The sequence below is a fragment of the Pseudomyrmex gracilis genome, unplaced genomic scaffold (assembly GCF_002006095.1).
Source record: "Pseudomyrmex gracilis isolate BER0280 unplaced genomic scaffold, ASM200609v1 scaffold_113, whole genome shotgun sequence".
Taxonomy (NCBI): domain Eukaryota; kingdom Metazoa; phylum Arthropoda; class Insecta; order Hymenoptera; family Formicidae; genus Pseudomyrmex; species Pseudomyrmex gracilis.
The window spans coordinates 490,885-518,288 of NW_018020697.1; the positions used below are offsets into that span (position 1 = coordinate 490,885).

General features: G+C 36.4%; 4 protein-coding genes across 9 annotated transcripts; 2 read left to right on the plus strand and 2 right to left on the minus strand.

Annotated features, from left to right (window-relative positions):
- Nucleotides 1–546: 546 nt before the first annotated feature.
- On the plus strand, nucleotides 547–3,075 carry LOC109856293 (protein msta-like). Its single transcript, XM_020431396.1, has 7 exons — nucleotides 547–1,419; nucleotides 1,578–1,946; nucleotides 2,020–2,154; nucleotides 2,308–2,494; nucleotides 2,579–2,674; nucleotides 2,806–2,894; nucleotides 2,975–3,075. Exons 1-7 carry the CDS (start codon nucleotides 934–936, stop codon nucleotides 3,053–3,055), a joined length of 1,443 nt encoding a protein of 480 aa, XP_020286985.1. The 5' UTR covers nucleotides 547–933; the 3' UTR covers nucleotides 3,056–3,075.
- LOC109856292 (zinc finger CCCH domain-containing protein 13-like) lies at nucleotides 2,123–10,040 on the minus strand. 2 transcript variants are annotated; one of them, XM_020431395.1, is made up of 11 exons: nucleotides 9,536–10,040; nucleotides 8,983–9,058; nucleotides 8,422–8,822; nucleotides 6,095–8,275; nucleotides 5,702–6,004; nucleotides 5,273–5,618; nucleotides 4,432–4,595; nucleotides 4,050–4,333; nucleotides 3,816–3,933; nucleotides 3,562–3,661; nucleotides 2,123–2,186 (listed from the first exon to the last, which is right to left on the minus strand). In XM_020431395.1, exons 1-11 carry the CDS (start codon nucleotides 9,724–9,726, stop codon nucleotides 2,181–2,183), a joined length of 4,170 nt encoding a protein of 1,389 aa, XP_020286984.1. In that variant the 5' UTR covers nucleotides 9,727–10,040; the 3' UTR covers nucleotides 2,123–2,180. The 2 variants fall into 2 exon arrangements, with proteins under 2 accessions (XP_020286984.1, XP_020286983.1); XM_020431394.1 differs by lacking the exon at nucleotides 2,123–2,186 and having other exon boundaries at nucleotides 2,956–3,661.
- A 1,459-nt stretch (nucleotides 10,041–11,499) lies between these two features.
- Nucleotides 11,500–16,780, minus strand: LOC109856280 (protein CREBRF homolog). Of its 2 annotated transcripts, XM_020431363.1 has the most exons (6): nucleotides 15,154–16,780; nucleotides 14,990–15,066; nucleotides 14,349–14,759; nucleotides 13,677–14,156; nucleotides 13,462–13,584; nucleotides 11,500–13,343 (listed from the first exon to the last, which is right to left on the minus strand). In XM_020431363.1, exons 1-6 carry the CDS (start codon nucleotides 15,597–15,599, stop codon nucleotides 13,249–13,251), a joined length of 1,632 nt encoding a protein of 543 aa, XP_020286952.1. In that variant the 5' UTR covers nucleotides 15,600–16,780; the 3' UTR covers nucleotides 11,500–13,248. The 2 variants fall into 2 exon arrangements, with proteins under 2 accessions (XP_020286952.1, XP_020286951.1); XM_020431362.1 differs by having other exon boundaries at nucleotides 14,990–16,780.
- Nucleotides 16,781–17,488: 708 nt separating this feature from the next.
- On the plus strand, nucleotides 17,489–26,932 carry LOC109856278. Of its 4 annotated transcripts, XM_020431361.1 has the most exons (16): nucleotides 17,489–18,087; nucleotides 19,580–19,634; nucleotides 20,055–20,350; nucleotides 20,430–20,591; nucleotides 21,103–21,235; nucleotides 21,421–21,587; nucleotides 22,322–22,926; nucleotides 23,341–23,758; nucleotides 23,887–24,124; nucleotides 24,449–24,613; nucleotides 24,784–24,898; nucleotides 24,999–25,189; nucleotides 25,296–25,518; nucleotides 25,897–26,057; nucleotides 26,170–26,410; nucleotides 26,497–26,932. In XM_020431361.1, exons 1-16 carry the CDS (start codon nucleotides 18,023–18,025, stop codon nucleotides 26,670–26,672), a joined length of 3,411 nt encoding a protein of 1,136 aa, XP_020286950.1. In that variant the 5' UTR covers nucleotides 17,489–18,022; the 3' UTR covers nucleotides 26,673–26,932. The 4 variants fall into 4 exon arrangements, with proteins under 4 accessions (XP_020286950.1, XP_020286947.1, XP_020286948.1 ...); XM_020431358.1 differs by having other exon boundaries at nucleotides 22,322–23,758; XM_020431359.1 differs by lacking the exon at nucleotides 17,489–18,087 and adding an exon at nucleotides 18,550–18,720 and having other exon boundaries at nucleotides 22,322–23,758.
- Nucleotides 26,933–27,404: the final 472 nt, after the last annotated feature.

A 27,404-nucleotide genomic window follows, 5' to 3' on the forward strand; every position in this document is an offset into this window, starting at 1 on the left:
ATTCTATTTTAAAATCACCATTTCTATTATGATCAGTGCTTCCCACGTTTTTTATCCCAAGCTTGTTTCACGATCGTTTGTAACTTCGAACAATTAATTGAAGCATTAGAGTTGCGTAATATTTATTTATATACGATTTAAACTCGCAGTTGTGTTACGAAAGCTGAGCTATTCTTGTTCCTTTAAGATCGATATACAAGGTGTCCGAACAATTAGTGTAAAAAATCTCTCGTAGACAGATAGAAGGAGAAAAACTGAGTCGAAAAGTCCTGAACCATTTTTTTCTATTACGTATAATAAAGAAGTAATTATTGAATAAATTATAAATCAATCGGCGCCGATCTTTAGCCGAACGCACGTCGTGAACCACGCGCCTTGTGTGCGTGAGCGCTCCGCGCGGCTCACTCACGTGCGTTTAAGGCTAAAGGTCGGCGTTGATTGGCTTGATTTATTCAATCATTTAAACGCCAAAAAATGGTTCAGGATTTTTTGACTCAGTTTTACTTCCTCTATCTGTCCACGAGAGATTTTACACTAATTGTCGGACACCCTGTATATCACATACCTGACAAAAAACGTGTGTATAAATACCTGCGCGCTGTGCACGTACACGTACATTTGTACAGAGTGTGGCATCTCTTTACACATGTAAAAATCTTTTATCATATAATGATTAGAAAATTCTAATCATCGGAAAAGAGAATCCCTGCTGTTTACACAATGCAAGATTCATAAGAACCCATTTTCTATTTGTGCCATAGTAAATCCCGCGAGATCAACAAGACTCAGAACTGAGCTATGCGAAATCACTCTGGCTCAGTGCCGTGTTGAAACAATAAATACATCCTTGTCAGATGTTTGTAAGAGAAGACGATTGCATATAAAAGTAAAAAGCGTGTCGCGCTACGGGAAAAGTTGACAGAAGTGCGTTTGATGATGGAACCGCGCGAGGTCGAAAAACTGCTCGAGCTTCATCTGCGCGAAAACAATCTGTTGCGAGATGAATTGTCTCGTCTGTGGACCATCGAACATTCTTCGTTGGGAGGTCGCGGCATGTTCGCCACGCGAGACATTCGAGCCGGCGAGTTGATCTTCACGGACGCACCGTTGCTGATAGGACCGCGATGTTACAACAAGTACCCGCCGATGTGCGTGGTCTGCTACAAGGGTGACTGTCCGCTGTTCCCTTGCGATAACGGTTGCGGTTTGCCAATCTGCTCGACGGAATGCGAGAATTCCGCGCGTCACGCCGAAACGGAGTGCCGGTTTCTGAAGGAATGGACACCGACCTGCGGTTCCACCTGGTCCAAGGACCTGTTGCTCGCGGTGGTACCGATACGCGGCCTCACGTTGTCGAGGAAGCAGCGCGAACTCTTACACGCCTTCGAGTGCCATTCGAATCTTATTCAGGATCGTGAGGTGCTGGATTTCAAATGTTATGTTTGTCTTTTTCATATTATCTGTAAATGTTTCTCTTATATATAATTTTATCAAATATTTTATTTTTGAACTTTTAAATACATACACACCTCTTTTTTTGTAAAACACAAGTACTTCCGTTATTGTTCACCGCACAGGTCGATCTGATAAAGAAGAACGTGAGCAATACTCCCAACGAGGAGCAGATAGAACTCATGAGACGGATTTCCGGGATTTTCAATACAAATTCGTTCGAGGTGGTGGTCGCGACGGACCGCGATCGCACCACGAGTTTACGCGGTCTTTATCCGATGGGCGCGTTGCAGAATCACTGCTGCGTGCCGAACACGAGGCATCACTTTGACGATCGGCAACGACTGTACGTGAGCGCCGCGATGCCCATCGCAGCCGGCGAGGAGATCACCATGTCTTACACCGATCTGTTGTGGGACACGTTGAGAAGAAGACAGTTTCTCAGAGCTACCAAATTCTTTTCCTGCAACTGCAACAGGTGCTCCGATCCTTCGGTACGTCCAATACTCTCTTCGCAATCCCTCGCGCGAGACGCAACGTTCACGCGAGACGCTGTGTTTCTTCCAGGAATTCGGATCTCGGCTCGGTGCGCTTCTCTGCGCGAAAGACGATTGCTCGGGTCATCTGTTACCCCGCGATCCTCTCAATCGCGGCTCTCCCTGGATCTGCGACACGTGTCGAATCAGCGTGAATCACAGACAGGTAATATCCGAAGGCTGATGAAATGTTCATATCTATAAATAATAAACATAAATTAAAGTTATATACACATGGCTTTTTTATGTCACAACTCAAAGGTCTGGTTTGAATTTTTGTTCTTGTCTTACGACTATGGATTTAATAAATTTATTTTAGATCGATTGCATTCGTTCGACGTTACACGCACTTGTGCTTGACGTTTTACACAAAACTCCGCGGGAAATTCTCAAGTTTGTAGAAGCGGTATTGTCGAAATTGGTACCTGCCACTAATTACATCCTGATGGATGTTAAGTATAGTATAATCTCTTACTTCGGTAGAACTCCTGAACTTAAATGGAAAGGTAACATGTAATATTTTTTTTATTTCTTACTTAAATATAGTATCATCACTTTTACGAACTTTTTTATGTTGCATTATATTTCAGATCTTACCGATACAGAACTCAAAATTAAGAGAACCTATTGTAACGATGTACTTTCCGCGTTAGACGCTCTAGGTTCTGGAGACTCTATTAAAAAAGGTATACAGCATATACTAAAAACAAAAAATTATCCGCGCCATGTTAACTAATTAGTTAAGCAAAATAAAATACAAATGTTCATTTTTTCAAGAGTTAATTTATTACCTTTCTATAATAATATAATATTTCAGGTCTTGTTTTGTATGAACTGTATCGTACAAATCTTGAGTTGTTTAAACGTCAGATACTGCAAGATGAATCGATACGTCATTACACAAGAGTATGAGGAAATAATTTAATTATATCACAAATATCTTAATTATTGTCTTATAATTTTTTACTTTTTTTTTTTTTTTATAGATTAATGAACGCCTGTTAGGAAAGGCAAGGAGTATACTACAAAATGACATCGGTGCGGCCTGTGTTCGCAGAAGTGATTAATGCAAAATCAATCTCAAAATAATTGCATTATAATCTCTGGATTGATATATATATATATATATGTATATATATATGCGTATGTACATTGTATAAACAAAAACAAATATAGGGAAATTCTATCAAAAAAGTGCAAGTTCATCACTCACGATTAAAATTAACCCAAAACATATCGACGGTTTTTCATCGAAAATAAAATATCCATATAAAAACTGAAGATTTTTCTTTTTTATGATTAGATCAGCTTGCGAGAAACCGCGATGATAGAAATTGTTATGATGAGAAATCAGACACAGTCGACACAGATAATCTATTTTACATACACTGATATCTTATATATACGTACATATATGTAGATATATGTATGTACGGTATATATGTATATACGGATTCGGAACGTGCACATATATAGTGAGAAATATACTGATGTAATTTGTGTATAGAAAAAAATTGTCAATTACAATTTTAAATATTTAAATTTAATAGGATAAATCTTGTTTCTTTTATACTTCTTGTAACAGGCATTTTATTTCTTCTTGTAAAGCGGCACTTGGTTTCAACGTTTCCCAATCGTAGTCCACGTCCTCGTCGTAACCTGCATTATTACTTCTGTAAAGAAATAAGATTTCGTTACGTGTATTAGAGAAAATATTATAGAAAACAAAATTACGATACAATAATTCTATAAACAATTATGAATTGGTCATATGAAACAGATTTTGCGATTTGCTGTTGAATATTGACTTCATCATATACAGCTCACCTGTACAAGGAATCATCTACGGCGTGTATTACACCATTACCTAAGTCCTGCAGCATACGATTTCGTGCAAGTGCCGTGTGCATTAGCGCAACGTCATCAAGTAATAATTTATTATGATCTATAAGGCGAGATCATAATTGTATGTTATTATGACTATTATTCGCAGATTTAGATTTTTTTTTATATTGCAGAACGAATTTATTCACAGAGCGACGTTACAATAAAAGCACTTACCACTTTTCTCATATTTTGCAAGCAATTTATTTACAAAATCTTCGCCCGCATATTTTTTGGATATACCAATTCTATAAAAGATAGCTTTGCACTGCCATCGATTCTCCGTGGAATCTTGACTAGACGATACGGTTCTTCTCGCTTGCGTTTCCTTCACGAGAGACTCCCAATCAACACCCAGAGCATCACCTAATCCTTTGCCGCTCGTTTTGATATCCTCTTCCAGCTCGCCGTCAGATATTTCTTCGAAATCCATTGTTTCCATGTTATCGTCTTCCATGTTTCTATTAACAATAGCAATACGTTTATTTTGTTTAAAAAATCAAATTTGCATATACACGATTATTTTAAAAGATTGTCATTTCGTGTAAATATGTCTTACTTCAATGACACCGTATCGGCATTATCCTTAGGTTTTGAACTAAAGATAGCTTCTTCTGCAGACTCTTTTGGAGACCCCTGAGTCGGCTCTTGTGTAGTCGGCTGTGCATCACGGCTCGCAACTTCCGGAACTTTTTTATTTGTTCGTGCTGTACTTTCCATGTCCTATACAATAACAAAAAAACATCTATTTCTTTTGCAAAGAACAAAAAGATATAAATCAAATATTAAACAAGGTCATTAAGAGTCAACGTAAGATGTAGATATGTCTGTGGTCTTTTTCTGTGAACAGATGATGCTGCAGGAGACCACAGAGCAAGAGTTGGAGCGGGAAAGAGTTCCAGTTCTCTTCTGGATGGGGAAGAAGAAATCTGTTCGCGTTCGCGGCGTAGTGTCGGGTAGGTTGAGGCAATGGACGTTTGAACGACCGGTCACCTCGTCAGGCCATCGCCCCGGCACAACTTGAAGTGGTGGCTGCGTAATATTACCAACTATCACGCAGACAAATAATCACTACAGGGTCAGAGTGGGGGGTTCTGACGCGGTCCCCTCAGTCGGGGCAGCGAAGCAGTGTGTGTCCTACCTCGCTGCCGGTGCTCGAGATGCAAGAAGAACCAACCATCCTTCCGAGCGTGTTATCATTAAAATGAAGGGAAAGACCCGTGGCAAATTCTCTCAGAGTTTCAGGGTCTTCCCCAAAATCGCGCACGGTCGGCACACCGTAGGAGTTTTTAGTCAATACGAGTTCGGCACTACCCTTGCCCTTCCCCCGAGGGTGAGGGTGTCCTCTATAAGGATTTCTTCCACGTAAAAAAAAAATATATATATATAGTCATACATACCGCAATATCTTCTTCCATGTTAAGTATGTCGTCAGGATCGTCGCTAATGTCACTTAAATCACTCTCAGTGTGGAGAGTTTGTAAGGATTCATCGGTAACAGGACGTTTCGGTTCCGTCACAACAGGTTCCTTGATTTCCGGCTTCTCCTTCTGCAAGGTCTTTTTCTGGAAACTATCGGTGGACTTTTCTCTAGTGGTGGTTGTGCACAATCTCCCTTCGGCAAGTTCCATCAGTTTCTTATTGATAGGTTCTTCTTTCATACTACCGTAAATAGCAGCCTGTTTAGCAGAGGGATGAATCACCGGCTCTTCTCTTGTTTCTGGCACATTATACGACCTTCGTTTGCTGAAATAGCGAAGAAATCTCGATCAGTATAGAAACACGCATAGTCTATCGATTTAATTTTTTATTTTAATCCTGTGCTATACCTATGTTGTACAGATTCTCCAATCTCCTTCGAACGTTCCTTCCTGTAATGCGATCGAACGTGAACTTTCTGATTGTCCCACTTGCGTACATCGTTGGGCTTCCAGTCGGTTATGGAATTGTCGTATCGGGAATTCCACTCGTCGTCGTGTGTTTCCGAACGAGGAAGACTGTCTCTGCCTTCCCATAAAGTTCTCGTTCGCCATTCTCGTTCCTCCCATTCCACTGCTGGATAACCTCGGTCTCGACCATGCTCAACATCGCGATGATGTCCCTCCCAATCATCGTTAGAAATGGTCTCCTCTCTGTTTGATAACAGGAAGAACAATTATACACTGTTGATTTTTGTAACATACAACTATAAATAAGTTAATAAATTACATATTATATATTACCTGGTACCAGTTCCACTTGGTCTCAGTTTTTCGTTAGGATACACAGGATGTCGATGATGATGGTGATGATGACGATGATCGTCGAAAGCAGTCCGCTCCGGTGCCTGAATCACGTACCTCGATTCCCTAGGACGTTCTTCGCGAGCAACGCGTCTCTCTTCAAAAGGACTGTCATACCTTCTTCCTTCGATCGTTTTTCTCCTGTCTTCCTCGTGAATATGAGCGTGCTCGCGATATTCCACGTGAGACGACGACTCCTCTTGCTCATCCCAGTGCTCCGGCATTCTGCCGTAGTTTCTACCAAAGTTCCTGTCCACTTCTATAGCGCGTCGTGGACTAGTTGCATCTCGACGATCCACTATCCGATCGATCTTATTCGGAACGCGGCTCGATTCAATTCGCGTTTGGTCTTTTCTAGTAGTGTGTTCCGACGTGTGTCCTCGCTCGTATCTCACGCCAAACCTCCTGTGCCGATCCCTGTCGTAGTGACCATCCACCATGTCTATCAGATGATCGCGAGACGATGACAGAGCAGGTGCCGCGGCTGTCGCTGACGAGGAAGACGAGGTAGACGGTATCGTAGACAACGGCGCAGCCGATTGTACGCTTGATGACGTTACAGTGTGTCCGCCTTTGTCGTGCAAAGACGCGCGATCCAAGGATGTCTCTCGAAAACGATCCATGCGATCCCGCGGCGAATTCACGCTCGACTTACTGCGACTCGACGATGCATCTTTCTCAACCACACCGCTTCGTTCATATCTTCCCTCTAAACGTGACTGCGTGGAATTCCGTTCACGCTCGGCGAGCGCTTTCGTCTCGGACCGTTCTCGCTCGCGGTCGCTCCTGCTGCGCTCGCGAGTCCCGCTGCTTTTTTCAAACGCATCCTTAGTCAACGATCGTTCCTTAGTCCTGCTGCTGTAACGCGAGTTTTTATCTACCGATAAGCTCAACGTGGATGACGACACCACCGTGGACACGTCCCTTTCTCGCGACTTCATGGGCTTCTCTCTTTCTCTGTCTCGGTCACGATCCCTCTCACGTATCTCCCTGTCTCTCTCCCGTTCACGGTCACGTTCTCGGTCTCGGTCGCGATCTCTGTCTCTCTCTCTGTCGCGCTCGCGTTCTCTCTCGCGATCGCGATCTCTATCGCGATCTCGTTCCCGTTGTCTCTCGTTACGGCAACGCTCTTGAGACTCGTCCTTATCTTTCTCGCGCTGAGGTTCCTGTCGCTGATCGCGAGGAAGCCTCGAATAACGCTCGTTCTCTCTTGTCTCTTTCTCGCGTTGACGCTCGCGACTCTTTTGTCGCGGTTTTTCACTGCTGTAGGTCTTCTCGTCGAAATTGTCCTTGCTTCTGCGATAACTCTCGTCTTGGGTCGGAAGTGCTGTCTGCTTCGCCTTGTTGGAAGAACTCGGCTCGCTCTTTCTCACATCCTCTCGTTCCTTGCTCTTGTCTCTCTTGTGAGAATCGCGTTCTTTCTTCTCCGCATCTCTCGCGCGATTCGACGAGTTATTTTGCTTTTCTGCATTTTTGATCGGAGTGAGATCGCGCCTCGATCTCGACGGTGCCTTATCAGGCGTCCGACTGCGTCGCGTCTTTGCATTCTCCTTGACGTGTTGATGTTTGGACGATCTTTCTGATGACGAGGGTAGAGGCGGCGTACGCGAATGCACATCTTTGTCTTTACACTTAGATCTCTGCCTGTCGTCCGACTTGATCTTTTCATCGATCGCACGGGTCTTTTCCTTGTCTTGCTGTTCCTTGATTTTATCTAATGACTTGCACTTGACAGTGTCTTTGGAGAGACACTCGTCCGCGTCACGCACCTTCTTGTAATGTCTGCTTTCCTCTTTATCCATCTCTCGATTGGGTTTTATTGATTTCGGCGACTCACTTCTGTTTCTCTCGCGGATCTTGTTGGACGATGCGTGATGCGCAACAGAAACTGACGATCCTAAAACTATCGCTGACGTAGACGCAACCCCGCCTGAAGATCCTTGCTGACTCGTGGGCGATCTAGCGTGTAAGGAATTGGAATGCTTCCTCGACGCAGAAGACGAACCATGCTTTTTCACAGATCTCGCCGTAAGATCTTTCTTCGCGGAACTGCTGTCGAGCTTGCGTTTCTTCTTGCTTACAGCTTTGTCATTTTTTGTTCCCAGCCTTTTGAGCTTTAATCTATAAACACAATTTTCAAAATCAAATTCAATCAATAAAATATTTGCACTGACGTAATTGTGCATAAGTTTTATTACAAAAAAATGACATAAATTATCATGTATTAGCTATAAAGAACATCGTGCGCCACAAGAGAGAATGCTTACTTTCTTTTCTTCTCTTTATCCTCGCTGTAATCAATAGAAGCATTGTGATGTCTCTTAGTCTTAATTTTCTTGATCTTCTTTCGTGAATCTGATGTAGATGTGGAAGACGAATCTTCGCTGCTGGAGCTGCTGCTACTGCTAGATGTGCTAGAAGTATGTGAACTGGAAGACGAGCTCATAGCTTTTTTCTTCTGTCTTATTTTATCCTTGCCATGTACTTCCTTATCCTTCTTCATTTGTAATTCCAATTCTCGCTGTAACAACTGCCGCCGTTTCTCCAATGCCTTCTCGTCTTCGTACTCGAGATCCGTTTGATTCCACTCTTCTATATTCAAGTCTGGACTGTGCGACGCCTTTTTTACAATCTTCGAAGTAAGCCGTTTGAATGGATCTTCGATGTGCTATAATATATTGAAGAGACCGACAGAAAGAAAAAAAGAAAACATCCTTTAGTTTCAAAAATAAAAACAAATTGTTTTGATGCCATTTTCTTACATACATGCGTGTGTTGCTTGACAAAACACTGAGAATGTTAAATGGCAATGTATCTTACGTGCTTACCGATGATGCGTTTGCGATTGCATTATCCTTCTTAGCACGCTTGGACGGGCTTATTAACGTATGAGTATTTGCGTATCTGATTGACAAAGAAAAACGCAACATTATTGTCTTCAATAATCAACAGCAAACAATATATTTCATTAAAAAAAAAAAAAACAATATTTTATAAGATCGTTATTTTCAATCTTGCAAGTCTCGAATATATTTTTACACCATGTTGCCATGTGAAACAAGCGAGTAAACTGACAAACCAAGCCTTTAACAACCAGATGTAAATTTTGTTTGAAAAAAAACGTATTAAAAACAAATGAAAGTTTATATCTTCGTGGTACTGTTTGTTTTGTGTGTTCTCAACTTTCCTCCACACATAGCAAAATGTGTGTACACACGTACAAAAACAATATATATATATATATATATGTCGCGTACACATAGGTTTTTTTTATCTCTGTCTAGATCTGTGAAATAAATTGATTGAGAAAACTCTCAACGTGCACATCGGAGAGGTCATCGTGATCGATGACATTTTTCCCAAGAATTACAAGGCACTCACTTGCAATTCTTTCCGTAAGAACAACTGCCGTTGAGTGCCCAATTTCTACAGTAATCCGATGTATTCTGAGCGGCGTTGGTGGCGATTGCTGGTTTGGTGCCCAACCTCTCAAACACGCTCGGCCGTCGAGAAGAGTCTATATTACATTTCGTAGGGTCAGCCGTTATCTTCCTTATGTTTGATTTTGACATATTATCACCATAAAGCACTTGTATTCTCACAATGGAAGCACATAACTGCAAGCATGCAGATGTTCACGTGCCGTACGGAATCGTCATGCGACACTATCACGAATTCTCTCGGAGGGGCGCTTCCCTTACGAAGCTTATTAAGCAAAATTATAATCTTGTAGAAAGCAAATTGTCTTGATACCACTGCAGAGTACCCGCTTACTACGTGTATGTGCGCGCGTGTGTCTCTTTTTGGCGTTTCGTGGTTCTTTCTTCAGTGATGGAAATGTGTGAAAAAAAAAAAAACAGACAGAATTTGCGCACGCGCATTGTGGCCAGTGCTGATTGAAAAATCGAGACACTTGTTGTCACTCTCGAAATCATCTCGAATTTTTTCCCTCTTCTTCTTCTTTTTCTTATAGTTTGCTGAGAAAAGAAAGAGAAGAAGACACTTCGAGATACATATTTCGAGAGATAGACTTAAAGGCCGATCTCATTTTTTCTCTCTTAAGCTAATTGGTCGATCAAATGTCAACCATGATTGGTCAATTCCGGCTAAATTTTGTTTAACGTGATTGGTTAATTTCAATGAAATGATCGGCCGGTTAAGTTGATCATGGTTGATGAAAGATTGGCCCTAAATTCTACACAATACATGATTTCTCATCAATGTGCAATATATTAGATATATTTGTTTGTTTACTCTTGAAAAATCAATTATATTTGTGACCTCGTCGACCCATCACACATATTCGAATAGATCATAAAAAAAAAACAAAATTGTGTACACTTTATATTTTTTAAGTTTTTTTATGATTTAAAAAAGTAGAAAACAGCAAACAAAACACACGCGTATGAATTCTCAATGAGTGAGGAAACTATGCTTCTATTATAAATAGTATTGCGTATATAAAATGTTTTTCTAGCGTCTCTCAGGACCAATCTTGATTCTAAAAATAATTATGTCTTAAAATAATGACAAATATATATATTACGTATAGAATTACATGCTTGCAGAAAAGTCCGTTCACATGGTTGCCTTTTTTTTTTATTAGAATAAAAATGACAATTCATCATTTTTACATTCTGACAAAATATCGCTTGTCGTCGGATCGTTTGCCGTCGTAACTCGATTAATTGTGTGACCAATACCGGGAATGCGTCTGCACGCCAAGTACAATTTTATATAAACTTTCTTTTTCATCCACTTGTAACGACACGTAATAACAAAAAGTTGCGCTAATTTTACTCACGTCAATCAATTTATCACGTCAATTTATAATAAATTTTATTTTATGCTTGGGCATCACAAGTGCTCGCGAACACAACACAAACACATCGCAAACAGCATCATAAAAATATTCAAAATCATCGCCGAAATAATTGGAAACGTTTTGCACGAACGTAATTGCACACATCTCAGAAGAACAGAGAATTCCTATTACGTACACGCTTATTACCTTGTCGCACATTCGTGATTACAATGACATCGATTCGAAATGAGACGTTTCGTGCTATACATCTCGTGATATCTCATTGAATTTGTTCAACGTTTACACATATAATATACTCTGTATAACAATAAATTAAACTGCATAACGATTTGATAAGGATTATATAACATCTGTATTTATAAATTTTTATATATATGCATACAGTTATGTATATATATATATGACTATATATCTGTACTTTTTCGTTATCACTATACTCTATGCGCAACTTTACATACAAAAATTGATTAAAAAAATATTAGTACGAATATATATATATTATGAATATATATATATATATATATAATACGGATTAACATCTTGCATATTTAAAATATATCTATTATATATTAGTAATTAGCAAAATATAATTCTAACCGCGGCGTATAATTGTTCTAAATGTCACATGATAAACAGAAGGGATGTCGGATTTACCATCCGGGCATTGTATTTCACCTAAACTCTTAAAAAAAAACAGCATGTCATTTTTTCTGACGCCACGATTACAATCTTTTCATATACACAAAACTCTTTCCATGTACACATAATTATTTTATTTTCAATGCAAATATATACATATATGTATATCAGGTAATCAAATAAGTTCGCGTAGTTTTCCGCGTGAATTTAAAGCCTTGAATTACGGAAAGGTACACGTTGCTTTTTTTTCAATACTTAATTAGGTGCGAACATCATGACGATCACTTGACAATCTTTTGATTTCCGAATTATTCTGGCGCAAACCACACTAACTTACCTAATGTTTTTACCTGATATAAATATATAATATTTGCACATACATATATATTTATAGGTATAGCGTTTCGTTCTGAGGTAGATCGAGTCAGCAAACAGCAAACAATTACATCACTCAAAGCTCGTTCCCTAAGTGCAACTTCTGCACGTTATAGATCTTTTTTTATTACTACGTTTAAAACTACATCGTCGACATATAAAAAAAAATCATCAATGTCAATTAATATATTGTTGCGTTAAGCAATCAACAATTTCGAAACCTTGATTTTCAAAAAACTACACTTATCTAATTATATTCACGCTTGTTTTACGCAAAAGAAGAAACAATTAAAACACGTTATAGTATCAACAAATAATAAAAAACAACATGATTACACCGAATACTATATTAATACCTTATTTTTGTAGCTATTTTAAAGCAAGAAATCTTGTGCTACATTATCTTATGCAAATTAAAACCATTATATGCAACACTGATCGATATAATGGACATTGATGATATATTTAATCGAATATATTCTTTTCGCATCCTGCAGAATTACCGTAGATGACAAAGTTGCGTTTAATTTCAACTTATTTTTTTCAATTTTTTACATCTGTTAAGTGGCATTCGGCACTTTTTTTCTTGCACTTTTATCAGAATATATAATTTCCATAAAAGGACAAAATATATTTGCTCCGTAGCTAATTTATAAAAAAAATATACACTCTGTGTATGTGTGTTTGTACAAAGATACATCACTGAAACTATCGTACACGATACGTTAAAACTGTTATATACATTTGACCAATATGTACAACGGATAAAAATGCAGACGTTTTCATTAAAAAAAAAAATTAAAAAAATAAAATAAAAAATAAAAAAAGAGAAGAAAAGACGACTGAGACGATTTGTATATGATCATGAAGAGCGGCTAGAGATTAAATCAAATATACATGTATCAAGGTTTCGTTTTTCTCAGTTATATCGATGAATATTTGCAAAACAATGTATAATTAATGTATGATAATTATACATTAAGGTAACTATATAGAAGTGTTAAACCACATAAGTTTGTTTTTTTTCAAAGCATTCAACAGCGTTGAACTTTAAAGATAAAGCTTTATCCTATACATACATACATAATTATATATATACGCGCATATATATGTAAGCATATATATGTGTATATATGCGTACGAACGATATATTTTCAGTGTATTTTTCTGAAGTTTATTATATATACGCGTAGATATATTCAATATGTATGCATAGGTACACAATTGATAGGAGAAAACACAGTAGTTTTCTGTATTAAAAATTATCGATGCCGCCGTCAGGAATTCCAGCTCTAATATTTTCCAATACCTTGTTCACAAATTCTGTCGAATGATTCGCTATTTTCATTTCTGAAATCACGAGTTAGCACGTATGTTAGGACATAATAACTGCTATCATATTTACATACATATAAAAAATACACTTCATGCGTATGTATAAAACAATAAATTTTGAGATGTTACTTACTGGTGGCCAACTTGCAGTATCTCTCCATTTGTCGTGTAAGCTCTTCTTGATTTTCCGGATTGGGTTCAGCTAATTTAGCAGCGAGCGTGTGTTTAGCTTGTGATATACCTTGTATAAGACGTCCTGAAAAGTCACGTTATTGTGTTTTATTTCGTGCCTTCAATAATCGTAATTAATAATCATCAAAGTGCAGATTCTATTAAGATCTACTCAACTGTGTTCTGCCTCGAGTCCGTGCAGTTTTATCTTGTTAGCTTCATGCTGAGCTTTCTTCTTCAAGCGGCACGCTCGCGAGGCTAACTTATTTTTTTCTTTACGTGTTTTTGGCCTTGCTGTGAAGGGTAATTCTGAAACAGGTGTCATGTCATTTATAATACGATTGAGCTTGTCTAACTCGCGCCCGATGTTATGAAGTTTTCGAGGATTCGGCGTAAGGTCGTTTCCATCGCCTTTCCGTGCTTTCCCGCTATGTTTAATTCCTCGGAGGGCACAATGAGGACTAAATACCGGATCAGTTGCTTCATTCAAGACGTGCGGATCTTCTAGGCGTGCTCGAGCTATCAATCGCTGTCCTTTTGGTCCCTTTGCTTGGACGTTGTATTGCCAGAAAAATCGCTCTTTTTTACTGTGTCTGCTTTCCTTTCCTAACTCCGATCTGCTGTTACTCTGATCCTCGCCATCGCTTCCACCTGTATCTGATAAATATCAGTTCAACTTGTCATTTAAGTAACTTATATTTAAGATATCTTAAATGACTACAATATAAACATTTTTTTAAGATATATTTTAAGTAACTAAAATATTAACAGTTTTTTTGCTATACAAGAATTATAAAAAATAATTAATACATAATATATATGCATAAATTACATTATATGCATAAATACCATTGTCACTGCTGTAATCATCATAGTGATCGCTATCATCGTCACTGTCTTCATAACCTTCGTCGTGGCTAAGAAGATCGGTGCAAAGTGGATCTGGACTTAATGGTCCTCCGGTACTTAGACTACTTGTTGAACCTGCCTCAACCAAGCTACCAGTACTTAACAAATGCTGTCTTGGTTCCCTGCGCGCCCAGACCTGATCCAGATGTCCCATTGTCTGTGTTGGCGCAGACATGGATAGTCTTGAAACTTTGGATTTATTTCCAATTGTAGAGACGGTATCCACTTGACTGGATGCTGGATTATTAAATGGATTTTCACATCTCCTCATAAGAAGATTATGCAAAGTAGGTGATGTAATAGGCCGTCCTACAGGATGTGGCGAGGTCGATGAACTAGCTGTTGAACTGTCTATATTACAATATGTATTATAATTTTTTTCTCCTGATCCAAGAAAAATAATTCAATTATACTCGTATTTATGTTTATAATTAGAGTTATAAAATAATAATTATATTACATTTATGTTGATAGTTCATGCAAATGTTTATTTACATATGTATGCTAGTATCTATTTGCTGTATGTTTATTTACATATGTATGCTAGTATCTATTTGCTGTATGTTTATTTAAACACGTACCTGCAATATTGCTAGTGCCTGGACTAGGAAATGCAGTTGGACTAACAGCTTCCATGTTGTCCACAATATTGGAACCTCTGTTTACATTAAATCCATGAGTACTAGTAAATGTAGGACAAGTACGATAAGTCAATCCAGTTTGAGGAAAACTACTAGGTGCAAACCCTATGCCATTGTTGAACAGTGATCCAGATGACGGTGTAGTCTCAACCTTTATTGGATGAACCATTTCTTCTGGCAGCACCAGGTCGTCAAAGTTAAGGTCCCCCAGAAGAGTATCATCAGCGTTCAATTCAGCAAGAGTCGGGCCTTGGATAAGTTCAGCTTTGTCCACTTGAAATATATCATCTTCATCCATTTTAAATGAGATATCCAACTGATCGGGATCCATTTTAAAAGGATCCAAGGTATCTGCCCTCATGTCCCATCCAGAGGTGCCTGTCAACGGTGACGGAGAAAACTGATCATATATTCCGCGCGTGGTGCCCCTGTATCCCCCAGGAATTGGCACGGATGCCGAAGCTGAACCCATTTCCTGGACAGGTTCCTGTTTCACCACGTTGTCCATCATATTACCTAGCGAGAAATTGTTATACTTGGAGTCGTCCATTAGCAAGAGATTTTTCAACAGTAACAATGCCACGTGCTGATCGCGCTGTTATTTTTCTTTACGAGAAAGTAAATAAAAGTTCGTCAAGTAACGATATTGTTTTTCAACTCGACTTGTTCAATTTCAATTTCATCGGGACGCGGTATCGAGACAGTTATTATGCGCGCGTCTTTATTTGTGGATGACAATTACAATCACAGAGCGAATGGAAAACGCGAGCGGAACGATGGAAAAAAAAAACGCACGCGTGGACTATCGCCCACCGAACGACCTCACACGACTCAATTTTGACTCGTCCGTGTTGCGCGATCGATTCGCAACCTCACGACACGCGACGACTCTAGTTCTCTAGCACGTTGGAACACTCGACGAGCCGACCTGATCGAGAAGAACAGCGGCGAACACGTCGAAATCGCATATTGGCCCGCGCGCGTTCACAATACGCACGAACCACGGCTCTTGTTCGCGGCTGACAACATCATCACGCGAGACCAGATTGGGTTTCACGCTGTTTGGGTTTCACGTCGACTCGATTTTCCTCCGACGAGCTTCAGAGACGATTCAGGCACAGGTAACAGATCAATCGCAACGGTTTGCATCAACAAAACGTTTCGCTTGCACGACAATGTAATCACGCAAAAACGGGCAAGAAAATCGCGAGCGACTTGGACTTGCGAACTGTGTTGTTTGTTATTGTTTTGCCACGAGACTGCGAGCTCGAGGAGTCGATCGGTGATGTTTGCATAAATAGAGGAACTTGGTCACATGACACATCTCGCGAAATAACATCAGGCCAGTCCGCAGCGCCGACCAATCCGATATCGCCATTTCCCTTTTGTTCCGCGTGCGCTTTTTTACATTTGATGTAATCCGGCGAGAATGTTCTCATTCTAATGTTACTTTCGCGTGCGTACATTCTTTGCGCTTCTGAGTTAGATGTGAGTTTAGATCTGAAAGAGCCAGTGCTGAGAGATTGTGGAATTTTTATCACGATCATTTTGTTCGAACTGAAGATTGTTCTGCGCATGCGTCATACGTCATTGATCATTGTGCAGATTGGTGCAGACGACTCTGCTATTTTGATGTCCATTAACAATAGTAAAAAAAAAAATGATGACAGGCCGAAATTCGTATAAGTAGACCTTCTTGTTTGTAAAATCATCTCAGCTTCCATCTCTTGAGAAACTTAAGACGATTTTAAATAGTAAGATCCTAGATTATGAATATCCGGCCGCAAGTTATATATTTACATAAAATGTTGACGAGACTTGAGATTCTGTTGCTGAGTCATTGGCCGTGTTCAACAAAACTCTACGATTAGACCATATATATAGTATATATATATATATATTGTGGTATTTATTAGTGTCAGACCTTATATTGAAGAATGAACAGTGACATTATCGACGCAGCTTTGGACAAGAGATTGTTATAGTTAGTCAACACAGTGCTCGGTGGCGCCACTGACGCAAGCAAAAGAGAGTCACCTCTCTTGCCTTCGCGCCTGATCATCGAATTTTCGTTTCTCCTATAGAATATACCTAACTACAACGGTCCGCTGAGCCATAAGGACACCTTCTCCTGGAATGGCGTGTGAAAACTAAGTAACTTGATCCTCTTAGCTATTTTCGTACCATATATGTGATACCAATATATCGCGTATCTTCGCAGAGAGGCACAAGGTCCGAGAAAGGAGAGACGCACGAAGTCCAGATATGGGCATAGGCCATAGGCCATAGATAGTCGAGCGTCTACTAAAATTCTGATTTTCATTTCACTTCGTTATTAAGTCTGCCGCTTATGAGACTCACAGCCAATTTTTTCACTTCTAGATAAGCTTTCGATAACTTTATTTAGAAGATATCTCCCAAAATTGGTTCTCCTTGTTGGTTATCAGAGGAATTTATCCAGAGGATAAGCTATCGAGAGGTATGAAGAAATCGGCCGTCAGAAGTGGCATTTTGATACACGCGATCTAGGAAGAAAGCTTCGCATACCAAACTATAGATGTCTACGATCTCTACAGCTTAAGTTGGCAAAACTGGATTTACCTTTGAGAATCGTGTTCCAAAGTGTTTGATTGGACCAATTCAAATTCTCTTCTAAACATTACTTTTACCTCGCATCTCCTGTTATCTGCGGGCCACAGCTTACGCAGCCATATTAAACCGATCATTTCTTTTGTGTCTTCCAGTGTGCTTGGTTCCGCACGAGTTCGTCCGTTTCTATCAGTTTTCTATATAACTTTCCCGCAAATTTCCCTGAAAAAGCAGTGCTTTATTTTCTTTTATATCAACAGCTTTTGATATATTTTCGCGCCAGATGTTTGGCTGGTGTTGATTAACTGAAGAAGTAAATGCAAACAATCACGTTAGAAGAATAACTTTTCACGTGTGTATTTGCATAAAATTAACATCGACAGAATGGCGGAGGCTAATTTCGATTACGATCACGATGTTGACGCCGAGCAAACACCTACAGTTGATAGGTAAGAACAAAATAAATTTGTGCAAAGAATGTACTTTGGCGGTTGGTTTTCATTCATGTTGTTGCAGCACGAATATGGATTTATCTCAGGAATTTTTTATATAATCGTGATTTTTTTTGCCACTTTTGACCAACGGAGAGAAAGCGTATTAGTTTTTTTTTTTTTTTTTTTAAGTGCTTTTAAGAGAGTTCTATAACGGTTACGAAGCGCATCAGGTATTTTATGTTTTTATTCAAGAACCCGAATTTGTTATACGCTTACGTAAATAATTTGCGCTAATGTAACATATGATGTGGATTTGTGATGTTAAAAAGAATTGATATTAGAGTTAAAAAGAAAACGGGAATTGAACAAAGTTTTAACAAAGTAAAATTTGATATGTGGAGGAATTTGTTGGTTAGTTGCGTTCGCAACCCCATCTAGATCGGGTCATTGGTTCCCATTGCAATTCCGCGAATTCAGAAAAATTCGCGTGTAGGTATACTAGAATGAAATGCGCGAATTATATCGGGCTTTCAGTTGGTAATTGCACAAATTTTACAAGCACAGTATCAATATAAATTTAATAACCAGCAACAACAAGGTGGTTCGGATTTTTAGGACCGGTTCCATCTTCTTCGGATAAAATATCGGGTAATTTATCTAATGATTTATAAAATTCTGATTTGCGTTGTTCCACGTGTCGGTAAAATTTATATATCTGGTAAATGACCAGAAACCAAAAGAGATAAATTACACGACACATTCTCGATACCGTGTAAGTCGTATTTAACAAATAAATATGTAGAAATAAACAGCGGGAGATGCGCTAGTCGGGTTCCTATCCTCAGAGATAATAACCTGTCGAGTAAGCTGTGAAATTTATCGGAAGATGAAACAATCGGCCCTTAAAATTCCAAAACAACAGGTCCTGTAAAATAAACAAATTGAGGCTTGAGATTTGAAATGAGTAATTGAGAATTTTAGTATCAAAATACGAAAAGACTTTCTGACCGATCCAATACTTGAAATATATACATATGTAGAGTCAATTGCAGAGTGATGTACGAGCGCATTGTTAGAGCCCGAGAACCCCACAAAAAACTGATGCAACCCCATCTGTGAGGGTTTTCCGGTATAAATTCTATAAATTCTCGATCTCTTCGTATCTTCACTGAATACTGACGAAATCTAATACAATGGTCAAAGGATTTTTACAATTTCTCACGAAATAAATAGTAGCTTGCATTCGAGGCACATTTTGTAATATGATTCTAGCACTTCTACAGTGCTAGAAATTGATCAAATTGATTTTAAACAAAAAGAGTGATCAATCACATTTGAATAATTGAACCAGTGTGATTTCTAGCGCAGTAAACAGAGTCTAAACAGAGCACTTTTCAAGGTTCTTTTAGCATTTGAAATATTGGAAGAAATAGATTCTTTGACATGTATTTGAGTATCTTGAAAGAATCTAGAGTTTTTATATAAATATCAATTTTTCTCTTTACAGGATGAATAAACACTATACTCTTTATGTCACTAATATACCTGCAGAGTTAGATGAGGTATGTTTTCCCAATTTTATTTAGCCATATTATAAATGATTGAAAAACATTTACAAATTTTTAATGATGATTTTATTTGTATTACAATCACTTTGTATTGCAATCAATTCCATTTTCTTTACGGTAATCTTAATATTAAAACGAGCTTATATACTTACTTATCTTATATTCTAAACTTATTGCTAATGCTTTGTTTCTAACTTATTCAAATATTTAATTTTAATTTATTTTAACTCTTAATTTTAATTTTAAATCTGCACAGATTTGGAAATTTCTGTTTATAATACTATGTATAAAAACTTAAAATTTTTTATAGTTTTTATTCAATAAATTTTATGTTAACTTACTTAAGAAAAATGTGATATTATCCGCCTGTAATTGATACATCTTATCTTGATAACAAATATTTTTATATTTTAGACAGCAATCAGAGAACTTTTTAGTGACTATGGTAAAATTATTGATTTAATTTACCGGCCTACTAAAGGATGGGCCTATATTACATATGGATCATATCGTGAGGCTGAACATACAATTAGGAATTTGAATAAAGCGTTAGAACTGAAAATTATACTATTGAGAAAACCAAAGTTTTCTCCGCAGGAAGATGATGCAGCATCTTTCACAGAAAGTTCTAATGAAATATATGAACGGCAAAATCACAGATCACCAAATACTGTTGCAGAATCATCGCCTGTTTGTAATGATTCAATTTAGTAAGTGTTAAATTATCAATATTAATCGTTGTTGAAATATAGTTCAGAAAGAATATTTGATATATTATTTTTTATGTAGTACTCAGAAAATTACTCGTGGCAATCCACTAAATGCACTTCGTAAACATAATCTCGTGCCACAAGGAACGCAAACAACAAATTCAAACAGCAGATCAGTTGTATCTAATGATAAAGAAAATGAACATCATTCCTCTTTCGACGTGAATAGACTATGGACAAGGTTAAATTAATATGTAACAGCTGCATATATACGAGACATATAAAAAAAGTCGTGACATTTGAAAAAGATTAAGTTTTTGGAAAAGAATGTTTTATATAAAAGTTGTATAGTTTTAAATAGCATATAGCAATGTTAATGTGACTGTGGATAGCATTGTTAGGATCACATAAAACTTATTTTGAAATTTTTAAATAGAAGTCGTTAATTTTGATTGCATATTCTTGTAGCTGACTTCAAGAGCTTTTTTTTCGAAACACTATAAGACAGTTATTTTTTTATTAAGTAAAATTTTCAAGCTTTATGAGCTCAGCCGCTTTTTCTCATGGTACGCGAGGGTTACCATACTGACTCGCGTGTGTGCTACGCTGCAAGTATCGTAACTTTCAGAGGCTTTTATGAAACATTGTTTTCAAAAACTCAATCTCTTTCAGATATTCTAGGATTCTGACCTTTTTTATACATCCTGTACATAAATATATATACGTTTATTTTACATAGTTTCTTATTTTAGAGGTGAGGTAACAGTTACACGAGATGGTATAAGACGCGTTTCATTTGGACGTGGTTATACTTCGTATGAGTTTCCAGATGAAGATCCAAATTTAGAAGGACATATTGATAAAATGCACGAAAAACGAAATACTGTATGTTTTAAAGATTGTTTGAATAATTTAAATAGTCATTATTAACGCAAGTATATATGTGGAGTTCTTGAAATTATTATACTTGCATTGATAATTACTGCATTAAATAATCGACTACTACTGATTTTGTGTGCGCGTGTATATTAATATCGTATTTTTGTTTTTGTTTTTTTTTTTTTTTTTAGGGATTATATGAATATTCAGAAGACAAACTGTCGAGAGGACTAAAAAGCTGTGTTTTGTGTAATACCAAAACAGTTCATCGTTGTGAAAGATGCTATACGTATTATTGTAGCAAAGAGTGTCAAGTGAAAGATTGGCCGCGACATCAGGCTAATTGTGACAGAATACCGTAATTATTTTTAAGAATATATTACAGCGCTAATATACGTTTATTTTAATACATTCTATATAATCTTAACATACGTGTATATGTGTGTACATACAATGATATGTAAAATTTGTATATTATACTCTAAAAATGTATTTCTGCATATTTTGTAAGCTAACAAATTTTTTTTCTTTTAGCTTCTTGATATCCGCAATTATCTTGGATTTTGACGTCAGAAAGCAAGGAAGTAACTACTGCAACTTATGTGAAAGTAAAATAGTATTTCCGCGCGCACTCATTTTTAATCAATATAACATATTCGTGAAATATACTCAGGATTGAATGAAATGCAGTATCTCATAAGTTGCAGTAATTATTTCTTCGCTTATGTCAAAATCTAAAATGATTGCAGAAGTATCAAGGAACTTTAAGAATATATACATGATATATAGAACTAATGTTCTTAACAGATCACGGTTAAACGCTAATTATGTATTAACAAACACAACTTATATTATTGATAATAAAACAGATTGTATGTTTCAAATAATACCAGATATTGAGAACGTTCTTTTGCGTTTCTTGATATATATACATTTGTATATATATAAATTAGCAAAATCGTTTAATTGTAATATGATAAGAACATTACTTTTTTTTTGTTTTTGTGGTTTTTATTTTGTTTATATATTGTTTATATTTTTAAACTAGTCTTTACTATATTATAGTCAATAGTTGTTTGAAAAATTTTATAGGGCATTGATAAAAGACAAAGTTAATGATATGTCGCCTTTGTGTATCAAAGACGAAAATCAAACACAGATACAGTCAAGTGCATCTAATAAGACTGTAACACAGACACCTACACTTGGTAGTGTGAAACTGCGACGACCTAATACACCTAATATGCAGACAGGAAACTCTAGCAATACTGTGAACGCTAACACGGACAAAAGTAATGCTGGATGTTTAAATAGTAATGGCGATAATCAGAGTAGACATTCACTTCTTCGTACTAACGTTAATGGATCTCAACTTAAACAAGAAGATCAGTTGACAAATGGAACCAGAAATTCTTCGCAAAATTGGTCGCCCAAACAGTTCGACGAAAATACTGATCAATCGAAAAAAAATACATCTTTATCTCCTCAAAATCAACATAATCGCAATTATCAGTCTAATAAAACTGCAAATACAAGAACCTATTCTAACAGAGAAAACATCGACAATGATAATAATATGAGAGGCAGAAATCAATTTCATCAGAAGAATGGATACCAAAACGGTGAAAAATCTGCTTTCCATGATAACAGAGAGACTGCCAAACAAGAAAATAATGCTTTTACTGTTCCGCGTAACGGTCAGTATCTATCACAAACAAAGTTCACAAAAGTTGAAATAACAGTGCAATTGAGTAATGACGAATACTGGATATGTAAAGATGAGGATTTACAAGCACGTACTGATCTAATGAATAAACTAGAACATTTAGCAGTAAAATCACGTAATTTAAAACCAGTTGTTGGTAGTGTTTACGGTGTACTTTACAAAGATACTTGGCATAGAGCTATGGTAAAATCTATCAATCCTATAAAAGTTCATTATATTGACTATGGTAACGAAGAAATTTTGGACAAAAATGTTATTTTCAAAGATATACGAGATTTGCTTAAAATATCCAACTTTGCTCAAAAGATTCGCTTGACACCTGTGAATAGGCCAAATAAAAGTCTGTTGTGTAAAGATAAGATATCTATTAGAATGTTATCCGTAGATGCCGATGATACAATGGTAGTAGAAATGCAAGAAACTAAAGATGATATGTTACACGCAACAGAAAGCACTGCACAATCAAGTAAGAATACTACAGTGAAAGAACTTGGGTCACCAAGAAATTTACAAGTATCAGTGAGTCAGACTAGTACTAATAAAAAGCCTGAATCGCAAGGAAACACTCAAGTATCAGCGAATATCAATAACAAAGCTCCTGAAATGTGTAACATCTTATATAAATTTATGAATGGAGAGCAATTGTCTCAGTTAGAACAAAGCGGTTTTATAGAGCTTCATGAACAAGTGGAAAATAATGTTTATAATGCAACCTTATGCGCATCTTCTTATCTTATGGAACTTCAGACAATTTATGAAGATATGCAAGCAGACTGTGAAAAATTGAAAGTTATAAATTACAAGTAAGTGTGTGCGTGTGTTCGTGTGTGTGTATGTATATACATACATACATACGTACATAACGTCTATAAAAATTTTACTAAGTATCCTACAGAAACTTTAAATAAAAACAAATATTTAATTCTTTTAGACCACAAGCAGATGAATTAATTTGTGGCTTAGAAAAAGATAGTGGCAAAGGTAGTAGATGGCACAGAGGATACATATATTTACCAAATTCAACACCATCCAACATATATATGCGTACATTAGACGTACCAAAAATTGTAAAAGTAGAAAAAATCGTGCAGTGTCCCAAAGAGTATCAGAATATTCTTACCTTCGGAGTAACGTGTATTACAGAGCAATCTACCGAATTTCAATTGGAAGTAAGTATTTAAAAAAATGTAGTTTTGTATTTTTGCAGTTTTAAAAAAAATTGTTTATACGCTATATTACATTATTGCTTCTGTGCATATATAATACAGTCAAATGCCGCTATTGATACTACGTTGAGGCCGCTATTTTAGTCATTCTCTTTCTATTCTCTTCACTCTGTCAATATGTACGTAATCTTATGCTAGCAAGTAGTGAACGTAAGTGCGTGATCGCATGGTGAAGATATGCGTGATAACAAAGAGTCGTTACGAGTGTTAAACTGTATTTAAACTTTAACATATTAATAAAGTTTTTATTTGATCAACTTTTTTCAGGGAGAAGTCTTTCAGATTAAGGTAATAAATAAACACGCGCAACAAATGAAAATAAAACTAATTCCAGAGGAGAAAAGCTGTATTAAAGAAGAAATACCAGCTATAATGAAGCCATTGTCATATGTTACACCAGTTGTACGTTCAGAATTGACAAGTGGAACTAAGGTATTTGATGTGTATTACATATAGAATTTTTGAGATAATATAAAATAATCTAAAACCGTTCAACAAAGCAGTACACTTTCAACAATAAAGTTGAAAGTATACTGCTAAAATAGATTGAAATAAATTTTCATTATTTATTTTATTCTTCACTCTTGCACTCTTTATTTCAGGTATGTATTACCCACCCTTACAACCACTATGTTGCATTTGTAAGATCTATGGATGATGAAGATGAAAAGTATTTCTTGAATATTATGTCACGTGTTAAAAACTGTGCAAAAACAGGTAAAGAAACATTTATAATTATCGTAAAAATACGAACTATAATATCTGATTAGTGCAACAAAATAACAATAATTGTGAATATCAAATTATTTGATCGTAGCACCGTTCCTTACCAAGCCTCCAAATATAAATCAAATTGTAATTGCGCCATTTATCGACGATAATAGTTATCGTGCCACAGTTGTAAAACTATTAGAAGATGACAATGTTTTGGTTCAATACAATGATTTCGGAAATATATATAAACTTAAAAGACAAAACCTTCAAGTCATACCAGACGATTTGGCAAAGGTTAGTTATGTTTTTGCTAACGCAGTTAAAGAAAACGCATATATATATATATATATATATATATGGTTTTTATGCGCTTATGTTTTTATTTTTTTGTTTTTTATAGGAACAAAGTTGTTTGACAAAAATACTGTTAAAAGATGTTCCTCGCGATGTAACTATAACTGAAGAGGCTAGAATTTATCTTCAAAATCTAGCAGATACTGAAACTCCCTTAACATATATACGTTCATCATCATCATCAGAAGAAGGTGTTTATTTGATAACAGCAACAGGAGAGAGGATCAATGACAAGATAAAAGAGTTGCTATTATCAAAAACAAATAATGGTAATTAATAATGTGCAATAAGTAAAATAATGCGACAAAGTTAAAATCATACCATGTCTCAAAAAACTATCAGAATATTTTTACCTTCGGAATAACGTGTATTATAGAGGAACTTATCCATTTTTGTCAACGGATAGTTACAATTATATTTTGTTCGAAATATTACATTAGTTATATTAATTCTAAATATATTAAGTATTAGTTAAGAAGTTATATAGTTATGTTATGGCTTTAACCATCCAAATATGTTCCAAAAAAAAATTTGGAAAACGGACAAATTATAAACAATTAGCAAAGCATGGACCGATATTTCATAAGGAAAAAATATAACCAATTACATAACTTTACTAATTTTTTTCTCATTCTTTTTCTGTGCAGAAAAGAAATATATGTTAAGTGATATAGGAGTTGCTAGATTAGGATCTGCAGGTAATACAGTAAATGCAATGGTAATGTATATCGAAAAACCCGGAGTGAGTTACATGTTAGTTCCTAGTGATAACACTTTGTTAGCGCAAATCGATGCATTATGTTCACCGGTAAATATTACATTAAAAATTATTACTAAATGTTACCATGCACGCACACACAGTGTAAATGATGTAACATTACATATTTTATATCATTTATTCTTTCTTTCTTTTGTTGCAGATGGCGGAGTATTGTAATAAGACAAAATATTATATTCCTAAAAACAACGAATTATGTTTGGCATTATATGAGAAAGAATGGTATCGTGCAGTTTGCATAAATTCGAAAAAATCTCAGACAGCATCTGAGATTTTCTTCATTGATTATGGAAATTTGGAGACAGTAAGCCATCGTGACATAAGAGAAATGCACGAAGACTTTATGCACCCTCCAGCAATGGCGACTAAATGCGAAGTTATTAGTAAGTAAACGTAAAATATCAGTAAAGTTTCAACACAAAAGTAAAACACAAATTTTCTTTCATTTACGTTGTATCGTTTGTTACAGATCTAGCTCCTGTTGACAGTACTGGCCATCCTTCAACTGCCGTGCAAAACAAATTGGCGGAATTAATGGATGTCTATAAAGTTGTTCAGATTCAAATTATTGAGATAACTGACAACGTTACAAAAATCGAGTTACCAGAGATTCGCGCAATATTAGTTAAAAATGGTCTTATGTAGTAAAATCCATACGTTTGATCGTTTTGTTTTAAAGATTGTGGACAATTGAACTTTTTTCAGTTTGTTTTTTTGCGTTATACTTCTCAGTTCCACGTTGATTTTTGTAAACGCAATCTTATATTTTTATACATTTAACGTACACACCTGATAAAGCTATTTGTGTTGCATAACTATAGTATAGTACCTATTTTTACGTATTTTTTAAGTTTTTAAACAAGTTGTTACATGTAATTTTAGTTTTTTCTCGGGTAACATTTCATTTTTATATTTTGAGAAAAATATTTCGATACATAAATATATAGACCAAGATTTTTTTATTATCTCAATAAAAATATGTTTCGTAAATTATTGTCTTCAAGGTAAATATCCCAGTATCCGGACGCTTAACACGTTAAGCGCGGAGCCGATTTTGCTGTGCTTTCCGTTCAGGCGACGAGGTTGGTTCCGCGAATGCTGCCGAAACGAAAAGTTCACTGTCAGTCCTCACCGACTGACATCGCGCTTAATGTGTTAAGGAATAGCGATAAAATATCTACTGTGATTTACTGTGTAAAAGTACCATGAAATTAAACCATTTTTGTTTTATTACAAGTTGATGCAATCAATTATTGAAAACTGAAACAATAAACTTATTAATAACTTTTTGAATTACGTTAGATGTATTTCTTTTAATGAAAATACGAAAATTATGCAGTATCCCAGTAAGCGGACAACTTAAAATGCATATATCTC

Excerpts from the sequence above, each read along its gene's own strand:
- LOC109856293 (XM_020431396.1), top strand. The coding sequence starts at position 934 with ATGATGGAACCGCGCGAGGTCGAAAAACTGCTCGAGCTTCATCTGCGC. Across the intron at positions 2,155-2,307 it reads TCAGCGTGAATCACAGACAG|ATCGATTGCATTCGTTCGAC; the intron begins GTAATATCCGAA and ends AATTTATTTTAG. Across the intron at positions 2,495-2,578 it reads TCCTGAACTTAAATGGAAAG|ATCTTACCGATACAGAACTC; the intron begins GTAACATGTAAT and ends ATTATATTTCAG.
- LOC109856292 (XM_020431395.1), bottom strand. The coding sequence starts at position 9,726 with ATGTCAAAATCAAACATAAGGAAGATAACGGCTGACCCTACGAAATGT. Across the intron at positions 9,059-9,535 it reads TCTTACGGAAAGAATTGCAA|ATACGCAAATACTCATACGT; the intron begins GTGAGTGCCTTG and ends TTTGTCAATCAG. Across the intron at positions 6,005-6,094 it reads CCAAGTGGAACTGGTACCAG|AGAGGAGACCATTTCTAACG; the intron begins GTAATATATAAT and ends GTTATCAAACAG.
- LOC109856280 (XM_020431362.1), bottom strand. The coding sequence starts at position 15,599 with ATGGACGACTCCAAGTATAACAATTTCTCGCTAGGTAATATGATGGAC. Across the intron at positions 14,157-14,348 it reads TGATTACAGCAGTGACAATG|ATACAGGTGGAAGCGATGGC; the intron begins GTATTTATGCAT and ends GATATTTATCAG. Across the intron at positions 13,585-13,676 it reads CGGACTCGAGGCAGAACACA|GACGTCTTATACAAGGTATA; the intron begins GTTGAGTAGATC and ends GTGACTTTTCAG.
- LOC109856278 (XM_020431358.1), top strand. The coding sequence starts at position 18,023 with ATGGCGGAGGCTAATTTCGATTACGATCACGATGTTGACGCCGAGCAA. Across the intron at positions 23,759-23,886 it reads TTGAAAGTTATAAATTACAA|ACCACAAGCAGATGAATTAA; the intron begins GTAAGTGTGTGC and ends TAATTCTTTTAG. Across the intron at positions 24,899-24,998 it reads TAAAAACTGTGCAAAAACAG|CACCGTTCCTTACCAAGCCT; the intron begins GTAAAGAAACAT and ends ATTTGATCGTAG.